Here is a 20,400-nt window from a genome sequence, read left to right on the forward strand (position 1 = left end):
CAGATGACCACACAGTGCAGGGTCTAACAATCTTTCCCCACCAGGATGAGGATAGGCTGAGAGAGTTTGGGGGGATTCAGCCTGGAGAAGAGAAGGCTCCAGGGAGACCTTAGAGCCCCTTCCAGTCCCTAAAGGGGCTCCAGGAGAGATGGGGAGGGACTCTGGATCAGGGAGGGGAGCCCTAGGATGAGGGGGAAGGGTTTTAAACTGAAAGAGGGGAGATTTAGATGAGATCTGGGGAAGAACTTCTTTGGTGTGAGGGTGGTGAGAGCCTGGCCCAGGTTGCCCCGAGAAGCTGTGGCTGCCCCATCCCTGGAGGGGTTCAAGGCCAGGTTGGATGGGGCTTGGAGCAACCTGGTCTGGTGGGAGGTGTCCCTGCCCAGGGCAGGGGGTTGGAACTGGATGATCTTTAAGGTCCCTTCCAACCCAAACCATTCTATGATGCTATGAGGACAGAAGGCCAGGCAGGGCCCTCCCGCTCCCCTGGGGAGCCCGGTGCCACACTGTCAGCCTGCGGCCCCGCCTCATGGGAAACAGACTGGTGCAAATAAAGTTCAAGGTAACTTTGCAGATCAGGGTCATATTACTTTTCCACCGCCCATGTATATAAAAAGCACCCGAGGCCTGGCCGTGCGTGTGTGGCAGGAATGCTCTCCCCGGCCGTTGATGCATAGCTCCACGCCTGCCGTCTCCTGCCACAGGCAACTCTGGCTCTATGGCCACCGAGGTCCCAGCTGAGAAATTTGGGAAATGTCAGTGTGGGACACGCCAGGCTAAGAGCATCCTGTTCCAGATCCTTAACAAAGAAGACAGAAGCGAGGCCCAGTGGTCCCAGCAGTACCAGGGTCCCCGTCGCTCCACAGGAAGCCAGGGCTGCTCTTGCGTCGACAGGAGAAGAGTTGTTCTGAAAACACCAGAAGCCACGTGCAGAAGAGCCTCCGAAGTCCTCTTGAAGACTTTAACTTTCATTAGAAACTTGCCTTCTTTTTCTCACTTGCCTTGGGAGGATCAGCTTGTCCTCATACAGCAGAACTGGGCCCCTCTTTTTGTCCTGGGCATGGCACAAGAAGGGGTGGATTTTGACCTGAGAGAGATTTCAGCCCCTAGTTTGTTGAAAAAAATCCTCCTCAATCAGTCTTTGACAGCCAGCAATGAACTGGGCACCTCCTCACTGGGAGCATCTTTAGCAGAAGTTCAGAAGATGAAGAATTTATTGTGGAAATTCTGGGACCTGGACATAAGTGCAAAGGAATATGCCTATCTTAAAGGAATTATTCTTTTTAATTCTGGTAAGTCCTCCTGAAAATTACACAGATGATCATCTGCATCGAAGGGCATTTAGCATTTTCATTTACTATTAGATAAATGTTTAGTTCTGCTCTTTTCTATGAATATACCTAAATGTTCCCAAAAATCTATATTCCACACTTTAATGATTTTCTGCCTGAAGCAGTTTATTTAGGTCCCTTTGATGTGTGCAGTTGGTCACTCCCTGTAAGCCAAAACAGCTTTTCAGACAAATTTTAAGTCATAAAGAATTAGCTGTGTCACTTCAAACTGGTTTCCAGTTCACAGGTAAGGTAATACAGCAAAGGAGAGATGGTACATGGGTACGTGATGTGAGTATTAGAAGTATTTTAACAGAGACTTCCTCTGTAGCAAGAACACCGGAGAAAATAATCTATTTAATCTGATTTTCATCAGTGAGGCTAAAGGATGCTGCTTTGAGGTTACGCTGTTTTTATTTATTTATTTATCATAGAATCATAGAATGGTTTGGGTGGGAAGGGAACTTAAAGATCATTGAGTTCTGACCCCCTGCCCTGGGCAGGGACACCTCCCACCAGACCAGGTTGCTCCAAGCCCCATCCAGCCTGGCCTTGAACCCCTCCAGGGATGGGGCAGCCACAGCTTCTCTGGGCAACCTGGGCCAGGCTCTCACCACCCTCACACCAAAGAATTTCTTCCTGAGATCTCATCTCAATCTCCCCTCTTTCAGTTTAAAACTGTTACCCCTTGTCCTATTGCTCTATTCCCTGATCAAGAATCCCTCCCCATCTCTCCTGGAGCCCCATTAAGGACTGGAAGGGGCTCTAAGGTCTCCCTGGAGCCTTCTCCAGGCTGAACACCTCCAGCTTTCTCAGCCTGTCCTCGCAGCAGAGGGGCTGCAGCCCTCAGAGCATCATTATCCTTTAATATCTCTACAGTTCCAGCTTTCTCAGCCTGTCCTCCCAGCAGAGGGGCTCCAGCCCTCGGAGCATCATTATCCTTTAATATCTCTACAGTCAAAGCCTGGGACAGCAGTCACGGAGCAAAAACTCAGACTAGAGATCGCATCCTCTCACTTCTGGTGCCAAGTCCAGGCTCTTTCAGAAGGCAGGTTGCCCAGGTCAGCACCACTGAGTGCGTGAGTCATTAAAAGCCGAGCTCTTAAGTCCATTAAAGCAAATGGAAAGAATTATTGACTCCAGCCTGCTCTGGCTCCCAGACTCCTTCCCCAGCAATCGGCGGTGCTGGCTGCGCTGTCAGCACTGCGCTGCGCTTGGGGCCGCACCAACAGGATCCTTGAACACTTCAGTTATTCCATGATTTTTCTTGTGGTGAACGGTTTAAAGGCTGCTCGAAGGCTGCAGTGACTTTAGATGTGTTTCCAACAGGGTTCAGATTCTGATTCTCGGGACGTAATGTCATCCAGATGTTTGGTGTGTTCCCCTGTGTCTGTGCCCGCAGCATCAGATCAGCGGAGCTCCTTTCAGTGCAAGTTATTTTCTCAGATTTTCACAATAAAATCAGGCTGAAAGAAATCAGGCCGTATCCAGTGTGACGATAAGAGGAGAAATCCCTCATCTGCAGCAGTTTATGCAGTTTAACGAGCAGGCATTTTTCATTATCTCTGCGGATAAATGTGATTTTCAGTTAATGAAGGAGAAAGCAGCAGCAGCTGCTGGGTTTGTGCTGATTCCTGCTGCTTCTCGGGGAGCAGTACGAGAGACCCCGGGGTGCAGCCCTTCATGCTGTCTGCAGAGATTCAGGGGGTTGTCCTCCTCCTTGGGTGGGATCACCCTGTTCCCTTGGAGATGCCTTTTCCCAGAGGCTGTGAAAGGCGGTTGGGAGGACCTGAGTTAAGTCTGGATTGACTCCAGATGGAACAAAGAGTCACTCTCTGACTCTGGGCTGAAACAGGTACTCGGGGATTATACACACCCCAAACCATTCTTTCTCTACCTGTTTTGCTGCAAACAATTCTCTACAACTGTCCTTTCAGAGTTTTGTTTTTTTTTAATAGTTTTTGGACACTTTCCACCAAACTCAGAATATGTTTTCTGCATACATTGCAGCACATTTTCAGCTGCTGCCTTAGATTTAGATTGATGTTTAGCCAAATCCTAATATTTTACAGACCTTAGTTCTAGGGGGAATTCAGGCTGCCATCGGCAGCAACAACGCCAAACCCTCTCCTGCATCATGGAGTACCTCCTGTGGGCTCCTACCCTGTATCTTTAATTCCTGTGAGGACACCAAAACTGGCTGAGGCAAAGGGGAAGGACCTGGCATGGAGCAGTCCAGAGCTGGGTTATGAGTTGTATTCAATGAGGTGCCCAGAAATCATAGAATCATAGAATGATTTGAGTTGGAAGGGACCTTAAAGATCATCCAGTTCCAACCTCCTGCCCTGGGCAGGGACACCTCCCACCAGACCAGGTTGCTCCAAGCCCCATCCAGCCTGGCCTTGAACCCCTCCAGGGATGGGGCAGCCACAGCTTCTCTGGGCAACCTGTGCCAAGGTCTCACCACCCTCACAGCAAAGAAGTTCTTCCTGAGATCTCATCTCAATCTCCCCTCTTTCAGTTTAACACTATTACTCCTCGTCCTATGGCTCCACTCCCTGGTCAGGTACAGCCACAGGGTCTTCTCCAGGATCCAGGCAGTAAGTCAAAGGACAGTGTCCCACCACACACGGACAGCAAAGAGGGAGGTGAAACTGTTCTTGCTGCTTTTGACAATAGTCTGAAAAGCAATGGGAACTGCCCAGGGAAGAGATGGGAATCGAGAAAAACAGTGCTGCTACTGTATCAGTGCTGTATATATGTATTTATGGAGTTATATCTATATATATAAAACTCCATCAAGGTTGTGACAGGACTTTCTGTTAAAAAAGATGCTCTTAAGAGGTTTACAGTTCAGCTGGAAATACGTGTTTACCTGAATATTATTACAGCAGCTCTCAGAACAAGAAGTTTCTCATGATTTGCAAATTAAACCCAGTGTTTGATTACATATTAAAGAAGACCAAATGGGGAAATGAAGCAAATTTGAAGGGATATAAGCAATTGCAATTCCATCCTGAATACACAAAATCCTGACAACTTCCTTTCCATGAAAAGTCTAACACTTGGAACCACACTCACAGCTTGCAGCTGGTGGTAATCCTGGGGGAGAAGATGACTTTTCCATACCCTTCATTTCTGGCCAGCCTGGTTGCAGGCTTTGCTGAGGCTTCTGTTCCTCTGGCAGCGATGTCTAGGGAGAAGAATGCTGCTGAAGACTGACAAAGGGCTGAAAATAAAAGCCCAGCCAGGTTGGTTTTGCCCTAGTACAGGGCACAAGGCAAGAAGGCAGAACCTCCCATGCTTGAATGGTCCTGTGTGAAACACTCCCTGGTCTAAGTATTCAGATCCCATCCAAGGGAGGAGGTATGTGGTCAGTCGCTGTAGAAGACACTAAACTGGAGTGTGCTGGGAGGTAGGTTAAAATAATATTTCGGAGGCAGGAGAGGCAAAAGTTAAAACTTGGGAATTCATGCGACCCCGGTACAGGCTGCAATTCTAGGATGAAAAGATGGTGTTACCCTCAGAAAACGAGGACAGGAGGCAACGGGTTGCTGAGAGGTAAGTGACAAGACATCCCCACCAAAAGCAAAGGATAAACACGGGATGTCCTTTGAACTGAGCCCTGGCACCCACAAAGAGCCTCAGTGAGCCAGCAGGTTTGAAATCACATGCTACAGGAGGTATGTGATTGAGGCCAAGACCATGACTCCGTAAGGCAGAGACCTCTCCCTCTTCAGCTGAGGAAAGGGAGCACAAAACCAGAAAATACTAATGTCTATCCTATTTCCATGGGTCGTGACCTATCTCACAGGGAACATTTATGCTCTTTTTAGACTGTAAATGAAGATATCTAGGTAGCATGGTGAACCACAGTGCCCCAGCTTAACCTAGCAAGTGGAGGCAACAACAGGAGGGAGATGGGGCTGGGTAGACTGGAAACCTTCAGGCTGCCAGCCTGCTTGCTGCTCCAAACCACCGCCTCCATCTTCCTGATCTTACCTACCTACTTTAGATTAGAACTGGAATGTTTCCACCTACTCAGACTATGGTCTAAGCATCATTTGGTGGGCAGTCAACACTATGTAAGCTTCTTCTCCATCTGTACTAAGTCAAAGTTGCCTCCTGTTACCATTTCAAAGCTGGATTTTATGTAATGGGCTAAATTCTGATGTGCTTACAATTCTGCTCAATGTTCCTTCAAATAACTGAACTATGCATATCTCTTTTTTTCCCAGAAAAAGGATGTTTAGAAAGTTTTGATAGTTTTCAAGAGAAAGTAGTTCTAGAAGCTAGAAAGCCAGAGACCCATCATTATGAAGGGCACAGGACAAAAATATTTACTCAAGATTTATTATTTTACCTTTTGTTTTGACAGGTTGCCACATCCTAAAATGTCTCCCCTACGTACAAACACTGCAGCAGGAAGCTCAGCGAGCCCTGATAGAATTTATCTCAACGATGTTCAACAGAAACCTTGGCAGGTTTGCTTGGATTCTTCAGCTTATCGCCTCTCTTCAAGACATTGATCAAGATGCTATTGAAGAGCTCTTCTTCAGGCCCATCCTAGGAGAGGCCACCCTAAATGACTGACTTCTAGAAACCCTCTATATCAAGCCATCTGGCTTTGAAAAGAGATGACATCTGTGCTCTCAATCACTTCTGAAGAGAGGAGAGGATTTCATGAGCTAAACACATCTCAAACAAATCATTGATGCATCTTTGTAAGCCATATATATTTTTGTACAATGAAGTAATTTGGTAACATTTGGGAATTAAAGGCAGAGAATCTAAGCATTTCATGATTCTGTGTGCTTTCAGAAACCTTTAGTCTAACATATCCAAAGGCTGTCTAGGAGTGGGTGTGATGTGGTGGGGTGTTGTGTTTTTTGTTTTGTTGGTTTTTTTTTGTTTGTTTTTTTTGTTTGTTTATTTGGTTTTTTTTTTAAGGTTGGACTTGATGATCTCAGAGGTCCCTTCCAACTGTGGTGATTCTGTGATTCCCTTTTATAATTACCCTCACTTCCGTCCAAACAGATGGCAGATATTCCTTGGGCAGCAGAAATATGGAAATATGGTGTCCTACATCCTGTTCCTCCCTCTCTCACTGCACGAGTTCTACAGCAGAAATACTGAAATATGGTGTCCTACAGATGTGTACAATCTGTTCCTCCCTCTCTCACTGCACGAGTTCTGTGTCTCCATCTCCAAGTGTGCCACGGCGTGTCCCACAGCATCTCGCTGCCTCCTCTCTGTCTGGCCAAAGAGGCAGTGTGTGTTGCAGTTGGCTCCAAGCTCTGTGTGTGCTGACTGTTCATCCATCAGGATAAAAAACCCACCCCATTCAGCTTATACTTTAGCTACAGTAAGAGAAGCTACTTGTATCTCTTTCCTGTCCCATTCCTTTTCCAATGGTTTCCATGAAACTTAAGAGGAACTAATTCCTGAGTTATTTCAGTAGAGGGTCCAATCTCATTTTGTTTGGGAAGGGGGCTCAAATTCAGCAAATGGGGACTGACAGGAAGGGAGACAGACAGGAGGACAAAGTAAAATAGCTTAATCCACGCTTCCTCAGAAAGCTTATCGACAGGCAGGGAGACAGACAGGAGGACAAAGAGTATAACAGCTTAATCCACGCTTCCTCAGAAAGCTTATTAACAGAGAGACTACAATTTCTGTGTAGTGTCCAGCTTTTACCTTCATCAGCCAAAGGCCTGCTCCGTGGCTCACCAACAACCTGAACCCAGGCCAGGGTTCACGATTTGGAAGCTTGAATTTCAGGCTACTGAAGAGCACATCAGTCTCTGCTCACAGCTTTACCTCTTATCGAAATCTGCTTCAAGGTCTTTGACTTTATCTTCATGGTATACAATGGCTTCAATTCAACTTTCTTTGAATTGGAGGGCACAATGCCAACGGGTTCCCATGGCTTGGCTCACCTGGAAGACAATGCAATATTTGCTGAGTACTCTTTTAGCCTGATGGGTGTCTCTGTAGCTGACTGTTCATCCATCAGGATAAAAAACCCACCCCATTCAGCTTATACTTTAGCTACAGTAAGAGAAGCTACTTGTATCTCTTTCCTGTCCCATTACTTTTCCAATGGTTTCCATGAAACTTAAGAGGAATTAATTCCTGAGTTATTTCAGTAGAGGGTCCAATCTCATTTTGTTTGGGAAGGGGGCTCAAATTCAGCAAATGGGGACTGACAGGAAGGGAGACAGACAGGAGGACAAAGAGAAATAGCTTAATCCACGCTTCCTCAGAAAGCTTATTAACAGAGAGACTACAATTTCTGTGTAGTGTCCAGCTTTTACCTTCATCAGCCAAAGGCCTGCTCAGTGGCTCACCAACAACCTGAACCCAGGCCAGGGTTCACGATTTGGAAGCTTGAATTTCAGGCTACTGAAGAGCACATCAGTCTCTGCTCACAGCTTTACCTCTTATCGAAATCTGCTTCAAGGTCTTTGACTTTATCTTCATGGTATACAATGGCTTCAATTCAACTTTCTTTGAATCGGAGGGCACAATGCCAACGGGTTCCCATGGCTTGGCTCACCTGGAAGACAATGCAATATTTGCTGAGTACTCTTTTAGCCTGATAGGTGTCTCTGTAACCAGCTGTCTGAATAGAAAGCCCGATGCCCCACAGTGGATCACGGTCAACATCTTGGGTTTTCACAAGATGGTGTTACCTTCTACCATGAAGAGAAATACTAGGCTTCAGAGGGAACTCCCACAAGATCTGATACTTATGGAGCTCACCTCATTGTGCTCTGAATACAAGATTCAGTCCTTCAACAGGTCTTTAACAAAACACTTCATCTTTACTATGTTTGCAATTAAAAAACTCAGCAACATTGAGCTAAAGCTCTATGTAACCAAATATTCTCACAAACCCGATCACAGAGAGAGTATTAACCTTGATAATAATTTGTTTGATATCCTGTTCAAGGGGGCTGAGATACTATTGTCTTCCTGAGGACAGAGAAAGAACCTGTACTTAATGTAATTAAGCTGCATATGAAGGTGGAAGCTGTGAAAATATGAGAGACAGGCAGGAACAAGATGGGTGAGAGATCATGAGCAGAGGTGAGGAGCAAAAGCAGGAACTCTCTCTGGAAGGAGAAAAAGCACAGCAATAAACAGCCTTTAGAAGTCAAAGGAAATAACGCATCACAATGGAGAAACAGAGACAGAAATGGACCAAAGGCAGGAGGAAGATAAGGGAAAATTCACCACTGCCAGCATTCCTGGAAAAAAAAGAAAAAGAGAAAAAAACAATGATGAGCGAAAGGTGTGTCACCATTTCCTTCAGCTTCTGGAATTGAAATCAGAAGCAGAAGCACTTTTTACCTGGCTGTGAAATCCACCAGCAAAGTATGTGTATCCATCCCCCTCTAGTGCCCAGGAGAAGACAATATTGCCACCACCCAGAATGGGAGCTGAGCTGGTGGAGACCGGCCAAATAAAGTACCCCGAGCTGCTGTTAATAACCCAGGCAGAGCTTCCACTCACAGACACCTCTCCTTTCCCAGTTGCTGACTTTTTCAAAATACTATGTAACAGTATTTTTCAATTGTTAGAAAAAAAATCTACATTTGCAAAATCAAGAATGAAAAAGTAAATCCAATTTGCTTCTGCAACCTCACTCCAGCCTCCTTCTGAATATCACCATAAGCTCTTTTAATGACCTGATTACAGACTCCTGGGGTTTCCCTTCAGGACTCCCTGCCAGAATGGCCTGTGCTGTGGGAATTTGTTACGACTGTGCAATGGAGGAGGCTGCAGCCTGCAAAGGCTCAGCTGCTTTCCTTGCAGCACTGACATTGCAGAACCTGGATTAAAATAAGTCTGTGGAGACAGAAATGATGCTCTCACAGTTAAAAGGGATGAATGACACCTTACAGTCCGTGGGGCAATGTCTCCAGAGACAGAGACCCCACCACCTGGTCTGCAGAGACAGAAACGATGCTCTCACAGTTAAAAGGGACGAATGACACCTTACAGCCCGTGGGGCAATGTCTCCAGAGAAGGAGACCCCACCACCTCTCTGGGCAGCCTCTGCCAGGGCTCTGCCACCCTCAAAGTCAAGAAGTTCCTCCTCATGTTTAGATGGAACTTCTTATGGTCAAGTTTGTGGCCATTTCCTCTCATCCTGTCCCTGGTCACCACTGAAAAAAGACTGGGCCCATCTTCCTGACACCCATTTATTTATAAGCTTTGATCAGATCCCCCTTCAGTCTTGTCTTCTCCAGACCAAACAGACCCCAGTCCCTCAGCCTTTCCTCATCAGAAAGATGTTCTGGGGTTATTCAGCCTGGAGAAGAGGAGGCTGAGGGGAGACCTTATTGCTCTCTCCAACTCCCTGAAAGGAGGGTGTAGAGAGGTGGGGGTCAGTCTCTTCTCCCAAGTCACAGGCGACAGGACGAGAGGAAATGGCCTCAAGTTACCCCAGGGGAGGTTCAGGCAATATTAACTTTAACGTCTTCTAATATTCGCATGCTCGGCTTTGCAGTCCTGACCTTCTTTAAACAGTAGGTTTTAGAGTTATTCTTCCAGCTAAACATGTATTTCTAATAAACAACAGCTATCTGAGATAGGCTTGGAAACAAAGATAACTCAGAGGTTTTATTCACCTGCCCGGAAAGGACTAAGAAGACACACTATTCTCTGAGAAAACAATCATCTGAACCTCAGGGGAGGTTTAGGATGGATATTAAGAAAATTTTTTACACTGAAAGGGTTATTAAGCATTGGAATGGGCTGCCCAGGGAAGGGGTTGAGGCACCATCCCTGGAGGTATTTAAAAGATGGGTTGACATACATAGTACTTAGAGACGTAGTTTAGTGATGGTTTTTATCAGAGTTAGGTCGATGGTTGGACCAGATGATCTGAAAGGTCCTTTCCAACTTAGACACTTCTATGATTCTATCTATTTTATTTAATTGATACCAGATTTCAAAGCCACATGTTTTGTTTAATTGATACCAGATTTCAAAGCCACATGGGACATCACGCTGTATCCATATCTATACCAATATTTCTATGTTGTTTTTCTGTGGAATGCCTTTTTTACCTCTTTGTCCATATCTACACCAGTATTTCTATGTTGTTTTTTCTGTGGAATGCCTTTTTTACCTCTTTTGTAGAAACGAAGATATTTAATTCAAAACCCCAAATTTCACTTTTGCTAGAAAGCACTTGCAAGTCATAATCCTAGTCTTTGATATAATTTCATTTGCAGCTGAGCCAACTATTGTAAGGTAGAGATATGTGAAAAATGTGGTACTTTTTCACATGAAATATACTTCATATGAATCTAGTCACACCATGAAACATATGCCACTCATTTCCATCACAGGTCCACTCTTAAAAGCAGCCTAACTCAGGGGAAAAAAAATGGAGACAAGTTCCTATTAAAAAGGTGTAGGCTAAAGAAGCTCCAATTCTTTAAATGACAAAAAAGGACCTCACTGAAGCCAACGTTACTATTTGTACAGAAATCCTCAATCTTTTCCAGTGGGCCAGGAAAGGGGAGTGTGAGTCAGTGGTTGTGTTTTGCTTGGGCTTGTTATCAACTGTTGTCCTAGGTGAGGTTGTGATTTTGAAAGTACAAGTTGTCACTCTTCCTGCGAGCTCTCTTTCTCTCTCCCTGCCTGGGGGGGGGGAGCAGAAATGTTGCAAGATTTCCACATCTCACCTAAGATAAGAACTTCTTCATCAAAGGAAGACCGAGCTGCAGCTATCTGCTAGCAGGTGATCTCAGGAGCCGAGACTGCAAAGCTTCAGGCAGCGTGGGAATGGTCCCGTTTCAGTCACAGCGGAAATCAGTGCGAGCCACGCACGCTCAGATGAGGGGAGATGTTTACTGGGAGGGAAAAATGGAAATTTGGGGTGATAGAGACAGCAGTCAGGGTGGCAGGAGAGGAATTTGCAAGATTAAGGTCTTGTTTATGTATGAAGATGATCACACAGTGCAGGGTCTAACAATCTTTCCCCACCCGGATGAGGACAGGCTGAGAGAGTTGGGGTTGTTCAGCCTGGAGAAGAGAAGGCTCCAGGGAGACCTTAGAGCCCCTTCCAGTCCCTAAAGGGGCTCCAGGAGAGATGGGGAAGGACTCTTGGTCAGGGAGCAGAGCCATAGGACGAGAGGTAATGGTTTAAACTGAAAGAGGGGAGATTGAGGTGAGATATTAGGAAGAACTTCTTTGCTGTGAGGGTGGTGAGAGCCTGGCCCAGGTTGCCCAGAGAAGCTGTGGCTGCCCCATCCCTGGAGGGGTTCAAGGCCAGGCTGGATGGGGCTTGGAGCAACCTGGTCTGGTGGGAGGTGTCCCTGCCCAGGGCAGGGGGTTGGAACTGGATGGTCTTTAATGTCCCTTCCAACTCTAACCATTCTATCATTCTATGATTTTCTTAGCAATTGAAACTAATCTGTCATATGCCCATAATACACAAACACTTGCTTCCAAATATAGAGACATCACTCTGCACTGGAACAGAACTGGGTGCAGGAGATGGATGTGGTCACTGCAGCATGAGCAGGGGGTTGCACGTTTGATGAGGAGCAATAGAGCTTCTGGGAGCATGGCAGGAAGTACAATGACAGACAAGGAAGGGATGCTCTAACTTGGAGGAAGAGTGGCATCATCTCCACTGCGCAGCGTTGTCTAGGAACTCAGCCCAACTGGGAGAGCAATCCAAGATGTAAGTCGTTGTTACCGGTGACATATCATACACCATGTTGGTGAATCAGACTTCTGCTCTGCCACCACACATTACACTGTCATCCAGAAGTGACCAGAGTGACGGTGCACGTGGCTCCTGGACATGCTGCTGTGGTATCCTGGACTAGTAGATGTTGCTACCACATTTCTTCTGGGATCTCGAGTCCCCTCAGCCCCGCTACATCAGCTTGTAGAGTCCCTGCACCCCTAGTTTAAGTAGTTTTCTCTCTCCTCTGAGGCACTGAACACGTGAGCCCTGCACAGCCCTCTGAGGGTGTAGGGATAGGTGTGGACTCCCTCGCCTACACTCCCAAGTTAGGCAAAAGCAAGCCAGTTCAGATCTGAAAGTCATGCATTTGCACAGATTTAACAACCTGGGCACAGCCCTGGGCCACTCCAGCTACACAGATTCCAGAGGTGGGTGGCATCCAGTTGGCTTGGGAAGCGAGTGAGGCAAATATGTGTCTGTCTGCACCTGTCCTGGTCAATATATATGAGTCAACAGCACCACTACTGGGGAAATAAGATTAGGGCAGGGACTAGGAAGGTCCTCCTACAACATCCAATCTGTTTTCTCTCATTGTGGATATCAATCTTGTATATGATTACGTCCCCAAACTTATCAAGCTCCACCTGAAGATAATCTAGGATGAGTTTGCCTGCTCAGTTCCTAATGGGACAGCACCCAGAGCCTCCTGATCTGATGCTTTAGGAACTTTCTAATTCCATCTCTAGATTATTAACAATGAATATAGGCACATTCTTTCTTGTACCAATACTGTCATTCAATTCAAATAGCTTTTCTCACTCACCAATATTGTCATTCAATTCAAATAGCTTTTCTCACTCCAAGGTGTTCCTCCAAGACACTTAGAGACAACAGTTTTGTCCCCCATCCATCTGTCTCTGTTGGTCCCTCTTGCCATCGCTACTCTGATAGTTTTCAACTTCTGGTCCATTTCCAAGACACTTAGAGACAACAGTTTTCTCCCCCATCCATCTGCCTCTGTCGGTCCCTCCTGACATCCCTACTCTGATAGTTTTCAACTTCTGGTCCATATCTCATTCTTTTGTTTTTGACTGATGGCCTAACATTATGTTCACTGATCTGCTTGAGCCAGAGGATGAATCCCTCTGGCACAGAGGTGAATCCCAGATTTGGTCCCACCTGTTTTCTCCTTCATCTGCAGGCCATTTTGTTTCCTGCTCCATGTCATAGTCTCACATATGGCCTCATTGCTCTGTCTCAGGCTCCACCTCTTCGCTATCTCCATCATATCTTCATCTCCTCTGTTGCAACTGGCTTCCCTAATTTTCTCTTTTGCCATTCCATCACCTGCCTGCTTTTGCACATCTCTTCCCATTACTGCAAATCCATTTCTTAGCTTTTTCTTCTCTATCAATTAGTCCTTTTTTTTGTGTGTGTGTTTTGTTTTGCAACTGCATCCTTCTTCCTCTTTTACCCTTCAGGTTCTTTTCCTAGATCCCAGCCTTAAAGAAAGAATGAAAATCCTCAGACCTCCTCCTACAAATTGCTACACAAACCACCCTTGCTGTTGTTTGTTTTGGGCAGGTAAGAGCATTGCTTGCAAGAGTAGTTTTTCCTTTGGTCTTGTCTCAACAGTCTTTCACAAGAAGCTGAACGTGTGCAGTCGTAGGCAGCAGCTTTGACAGTACATATGAAACCAGCAGTAGGTCTTGTACCATCTCCTGGCACATTTGAAGGAAAACAACCCTTGGCATTCATCTTCTGCAATGTAAATTGTCCCAGTATCTTGCAGACCTGAAGAAAACCACTCCTAGTTTTTTTATCTCATCCTACTTCTTGTTATCATCTTCTCAGCGTGCTAAGAAAAGCGTACTAAGAAAGCATATTTCTTTCTTTCCACTAATCTCATTTCTGGGTGATGTGAGAAGCCTAGCAGAGAAGACAGAACAAGATGGTATATGGCATGAATCTTCAGAGTCATCATATGCCCAGGAAATACACTTTGTCCTGCTGTTCTCATCTGTTCTTTGACTTCTCCAGCTGACCTGCTTCTACTGTCCTGCCCAAGATCCCCCCTTCAAAGGAAACTCTTTCATTCATTAATTTGAGTTCATTTAGATCAAGGCTTTTCCTCCTATCTTACAGGGAAACACTACCCCTTCTTTGCATTCTGAAATACGTTTTAGTTTACTGGGGCCTCCTCAAAAGAAAGTACTAACAAGTACAAATTTTCAGTTTATTACTACACAGTTCAAGAGAAACAAAACCAAACTGTTTGATGCTCTCTGTAAAAGGAGGTGAGGCACAACAGCAATAAAAATTAGTGATGCTTTTTTGTGCTGAAGCATGTTATTTGTCAGTTCTTCTCTTTATTACATCCACCTCAGCAAGTAGATGCACAATACAAAACTCAGCAAAGGGGGCTGAACTTTGTCCTCCTGGGCACAGCTCAGGAGAAACCAAAAAAGTGTTTGTGGCCACTCTTGCACACAACTGTAACTTCTAAGGAGGATGCAGCGAGACTGAATCTTGTTTAGGTCCTTCCATTCTCAAAATATGACAACATCTCAGAACATGTTCATCCTCTTCTGGGGCAGACTTTCACATCTGATTTTCAAAAAACATGAAAGGACCAAAGGCACAAATGGAAGTCTTCAGGATTTGGGCCCAGCTGAGTAAGCAGCTCTTGACATTTCTGATGCATCTGTGAAGAACATCATATGGAAAACAGCCCGATCACAGATAAAGAGCCTTCCTTAGCTTCAGGCAAGCGGCAACCCACATGTGAATCATGCAGGCTGAAAAGACTTATTTTCTGGAGATCCAAATATTTCATACTACTTATTCTGCACTGCATGACATCTACCTGTTCCCACCAGCCTGTCCTTCAGGGAGCTGGGACAGCCCCACGAACACAGTCCCCACAGAGAACACACTTGTTTAGTGACTCCTGTTTTCCATCAAGTCTTTCAAAGATGGCAATTTGTGAGCATTGAATAGCTCACAGTGCACCAGAAAAAAAATATAAATCATTTGTTTGGCTTCACACAGGGTCTATGAACTTGGGTTCATAGAATCACGGAGTTTCCCAGGTTGGAAGGGACCTTTCAGGTCATCGAATCCAACCATCAACCTGACACTGACAAAACCCATCACTAAACCATATCTCTAAGCACTATGTCTACCTGGTTTTAAATACCTCCAGGGATGGTGACTCCACCACTCTTCTGGGCAGCCCGTTCCAATGCTTAATAACCCTTTCAGTGTAAAAAATTTTCAGTTTCCTTACACACTGCAGCTTCTCTCCCATAACCTCCATGGCTATGCAGCATCTTTCCTGGGATATCCTACAGAGATCTTAGGATAATCTACAGAGTTTTGAGGTAGAAATAGGGCAGGGTGATCTATGGATTGACTGCAAGACTATTTCATTTAGGGTACCAAGATGCTAAGTTAACAGAATCTGTTGCTTAAGTCATCTTGTAGTACCATCATTTCTATTGGTTTTGGGATTTTTAACTATGGAAGGTTCCTGTTTGGATACACAAGTTTCCCACAGGACTGGGCAGATACAACCCAGTGACTGAAACGGAGGGACTGAGATAAAAAATACTGAATCCAAATCCAAGCAGACACGTAGACATCCCACATGCTGAGATTACAGCTTGTGTGCTCACCTGCAGTGTTCTCCACCAACACCAGGGCTGAACTGGGGGAACAAAGGACTCCTTGCTTCCAGACATGATGGCCTGGGACAAAAGAGAGACAACGAAGGAGTTCTGTGAGTTGCTAGCACACATTTTCCTGTGAATAATGGATTTCAGTCTCTCTACTGTCATTCACTCAATCACGGTAAATCTGCATTGAGCTGAATTTCTCTGTGTATCAGACTAGTCAATAACAAAAATGACCCTCCTGTGCTTTTCCTCCTTTAAGTGTTAGCTTAAAAACAGGTACGGCAGATAACAGCTGTATCCTATTTTCTGGAATTGTTACTTCTTCCTTTGGCATAAGTTTATTACATAAACATACGGAAAAATCTGCACTGGGACATTCCAGTTAAGCACATGGGACAATATCTACGGCACAGTCCCTACCAATGGCTCTAGAAAAGTTTGAGGGGATAAGAATAAATCTCTGAGGGGCTGCTCCTGCCAGAGATTTAATTCTGTATCTCCAGGAAACGCTAAGCATAGGCATCCCTCACTCCTACAGAGTCACTAGTAGCGGAATTAACATCCCATACAACAATCACCAAGTGAGTTATCAAGCAGAGAGGTCTTGTGCTGTGATTCCTGCCACCTACCCTCTCACCTGTGACATCCACTGCAATTGTAAAATCAGTAGCCATCTAGATTTAGAGAAATAAATGTTCCTGGCGGTATAAATTCCCCATCTTTTCCCATGCACACACCTGTCTGTCAGCCTGGGTATCTAAACTACATCACCTCAATCTTCTTGTAACTATCCTATGTAAAACGTCCTTATTTATAGCTGGATGCACACAAAAGCCTAGCCCTTATAACCAGTTTAGAATCAAGGCTCCCAAAAGAATAATAAAGTTTGTTGTCTCCCACTAATGCCTGCTGGAATTAGCCTGGCCTAGGGGCTACTTCCAGCAGTCAGGTTTAGCCTGGCCAGAAGGAGAAGCTGGGGTTAGAAGCAGAGATACAACCGTGATGAGATTTAATTTTTAGAGAACTACCAGTAGGATGAAAATGCTTTTTTTTTTTTTTTTTTTAAACTGTCATGAGATTTAATTTTTAGAGAACTGCCAGTAGGATGAAAATGCCTTGTTTTTTTTTTTTTTTTTTTTAAACTCATTTGACAAAAGGATTGCACAGAAATGAAATCTGAAACAGTCTTGATGAAAGCAGTGCGCCCCGTTGGTAAGTCATTTAATAATTAACTCGACAAAGCTCTTGACAGTTCACAGCAGGAAAGAATTCTGATTCAAAAAGGGTGGAGAGAACAATCTGACAGATCTGCATTTCAACATCTGTATGACATTTCATGGAGTAAATCTTTATTGTTCCCTGCCACCTAATGGTGTACGTGAAAAATTACAAATCGGTAAGACAATTCTCCAGTTACGCTATTTCTAGTAGACTTTGATATATTTATTTAAAGAAGGATCAAGATTATGGATAAAAATGTGAGTTACTATTACTGGCTTTCAATGAGAACCAGGCTGCATAATTTAGTCTTAATTCTAGGTGTTAGTGAAGCTGTATTTCTACATTAAATACCTGTGCTGCCTATGGGGGGCTCTGAAAACCAACCTGCTACAAGAGATTCTGTTCACCTAAATTAGACAGAATTTTGCCATATACCCACTTGTAACAATTCTTTACATAAAAATCAGAAAAAATCCATGTACAGCATGGCCACAATCTAGTTGTTTTTTTTTTGAACGAGGCACAAAAGTGTTGAACCAATCTTAGATTTCTCCAGAGCCATGTGAATTGCAGGAGTGTTAAACGTTCCTGCTTTGAGCGGTAACCAACAGAATTTGCAGTTTCTCTGTGGCGAGGAAAATCTTCAGTCAGAAGAGCAGATAGAAAAATGCAAAGGGATAGGGCGAAGGGAAAAAGAAATGATAATAAATACCACAACAAGCTCCTGTATTTAAAGATATCTGCAGGTGGGTGACTGCATTGGTGTGGACGTCAGTGCCACCCCGACTGCAGCATTAAAGGCTGAATATGATCCAATGCCCGAAGCCTTTACAAATTAGCTTAGAAAAAAAATACCTAGAACATCCTCTAACTGCAACTAAAAGGGAGAGGTATACAGAAGGAAAAAAATACGCCATTTGGATTAAATTTAGGAGAACTGGCAGCAGAGTATGGGGTTTTGCTTTTATAAAATTAGCAGCGTGTGTCCCTAGAGTATGATCTATTTTTGCGTAGCTTTAATTATTCACACCCTTAATGCAGTTCTTTGCAATCTTCTCATGTTTGAGAGCAATGAAATGTGGGCCTGGATAGTGCACTGACTCGTGCAATATTGTCTCTCTGGCTATATTCTACATACACTAGTTCAACGAATGGACAACTGATGGATAGAAATTGATGTCTCCATATTTAAAGGTCTAAATTTTACACCTGTTTGGCAGCAGTATGGCTTCAGACTTAACTATCGAGCAGAAAATGCTTCATTTAAACAGTCACGGGAACTGCACGGTGTTCTAGGGAAATTAGTTTGTTTCTGAATCTAATTGATTGAGCTTTTTTTGGCCTACATTCCTGATCTGTCAAATAACTATTCTCGCTTATTAGTGAACAACAACAGATATTTTAGAACTGGAAGATATTAATATGATTATTTCAGAATGACACAAGTGTGTAGTTTTGGTATCAAGATCGTAACTTTTGTTTGAGCTCTAGTACATCTTCTACAAAGAAATCTAGTTATTACTTGAAAAATGGAAGTGATGAGAATCCAGCATGTTCTCAGGTAAATGGTTCCTACATTTAATTATCCTCAAGATAAAAATGTGCTCCTTATTCCTTGTACAAATTGGATTTCATTATGACTTTTTTTTTGCATTACAATTATGAGCTGTCAACTATTAGAAATCATTTCCCTGTACAGGTACTTCTAGATTGAGTCACAGTAGAAAATAGAGTTAAATATGCTCTGTGGTTTCAAAGCAATTAAAACTGATTGAATTAAAGAGAGGAAAGTGGGATTCTCTTCCTGCAATTACGAAACACCAAAATGTCTTATAAAAAAAAAGCTGAATAATGTCTCTGTAGACAGACACCGCTGTTTCTAGCATTGATTCACTTACTGTTAGGAATTATTCATATCATTTAAAAATAGGATTGTCTTTAACTCGAGTGCAATCATTCTGCTGAAGTGTTTAAAGATCTAAAATGTGGATGAAAGCCACAGTTACTATTTTAGACTGAGAGAGAAGCACTGCCTTAACACAGAGGTGGGTACTATGGCAGAAGTGAATGGATGATTTCTGACCCTACATGTAAATGAGTACAAAACGATTCCATTAAAGCTTCTTTTGCCTTTTTTTTTTTTTTTTTCCTGTTCTGTGCCAGATTATAGACGCAGTGCCTCTGGTCTACTTTTTAACAAAGTCTGAAATAATAATTTCCCTGCTAAACTGCAAAATGGTCCCTGGCATGTATGCTGCCTAAGATGAAATCTTTCACTTCTAAGACCCTTTGCTCAAAACCATTGCTGCCCTGCTCTTGTTTAGTTTGTCTTACTTGTTCCTAGGGGTAAGACTACCTTTTCTCCTTGCATGTCTAATCTGTACAGGACTGATAATAAAAACATCCAGGCCAAAAGCTACATCTTCTCCTCTCTATAGTAATTTGGAAAACAGATCCTCAGTTATATATACCCAAGAATCATAGAATTGCCCAGGTTGGAAGGGACCTTTCAGATCATTGAGTCCAACCATCAACCTGACACTCACAAAAACCATCACTAAACCACGTCTCTAAACACTATGTCAACCTGTCTTTTAAATACCTCCAGGGATGGTGCCTCAACTACTTCCCTGGGCAGCTCATTCCAAGGCTTAAGAACCCTTTCAGTGTAAAAAAATGTCCTAATATCCAATCAACCTCCCCCAGCACAATTTGAGGCGATTTCCTCTTGTCCCATCGCCTGTTCCTTAGAAGAGACCGACCCCCCCTAGCTATACCCTCCTTTCAGGGAGAGAGTGAGGTCTCCCCTCAGCCTCCTTTTCTCCAGGCTGAACAACCCTCCAACAATCTCAATTTCTGAAAAAAAATGTAATGGAGGTATGAGCAAGAGTGTTTGGAAAAAAGACCTTGGACAAGAAAAACGATTAAAAAGAAGTCAGGATTAAAGATATGAGGTTGGATGTGCAGTTGAGAGGGGGTTCGAGAGACAGAAGGCACAGGCAATGCCTGCAGGCCTCTCTATTTTCATTTTCTCCTTCTAGGTCACCCACTGGGATAGAATTTGCAGATTTCAGGCATTTGTTCAGTATTTCTCAACGGCAATACGAAACTCCCCGTGGAGGGGAAGAACAACGTTTAAGGGGAGAAGGTGAAGCCTTTAGTTTGCACCACGGCCGTGAGGGAGCTGAGGGAGAGGCGAGGCCTAGCCAGGCCCTCCCTCACACATTCAGTCCCCGGCGCACCGTTACCAGCAGCACCGACGAGAAAGGGGGGAAAACAGGCACTAACCCGGCCTGGGCAAACGCCCGCAGGGCCACCATGAGCCCTGAAGCGGCCTCCCTGAGGGAACCACCACCTCTCACGGCCGGGCCCAGGGTGAGGGACGGGAGGGGACCCAGGGTTCCCCTCAGGGCTACCGCGCACGCGCCGTAACCCCTCCCCGCGCCCCTCCCACCCC

At 44.5% G+C, this 20,400-nt stretch overlaps 2 protein-coding genes across 2 annotated transcripts in view; both read left to right on the forward strand.

Moving 5' to 3' along the window:
* The first annotated feature begins 715 nt into the window (after nucleotides 1–715).
* Nucleotides 716–5,969, forward strand: LOC106897707 (nuclear receptor subfamily 0 group B member 2-like). The gene is given in 4 exon segments (XM_014958506.1): nucleotides 716–1,289; nucleotides 3,025–3,035; nucleotides 4,443–4,456; nucleotides 5,732–5,969. Coding segments are annotated over 4 exon segments (837 nt in total).
* Nucleotides 5,970–7,237: 1,268 nt separating this feature from the next.
* The window catches only part of BCKDHB (branched chain keto acid dehydrogenase E1, beta polypeptide), a 120,725-nt gene continuing 107,562 nt past the window's right edge, over nucleotides 7,238–20,400 (forward strand). The window contains exons 1-3 of the mRNA XM_014958507.1: nucleotides 7,238–7,384; nucleotides 7,792–7,913; nucleotides 19,985–20,318. Coding sequence (XP_014813993.1) covers nucleotides 7,238–7,384; nucleotides 7,792–7,913; nucleotides 19,985–20,318 — 603 coding nt within the window. The remainder of the gene's footprint in view (nucleotides 7,385–7,791; nucleotides 7,914–19,984; nucleotides 20,319–20,400) is intronic.

The sequence above is a fragment of the Calidris pugnax genome, unplaced genomic scaffold (assembly GCF_001431845.1).
Source record: "Calidris pugnax isolate Ruff unplaced genomic scaffold, ASM143184v1 scaffold251, whole genome shotgun sequence".
Classification (NCBI taxonomy): domain Eukaryota; kingdom Metazoa; phylum Chordata; class Aves; order Charadriiformes; family Scolopacidae; genus Calidris; species Calidris pugnax.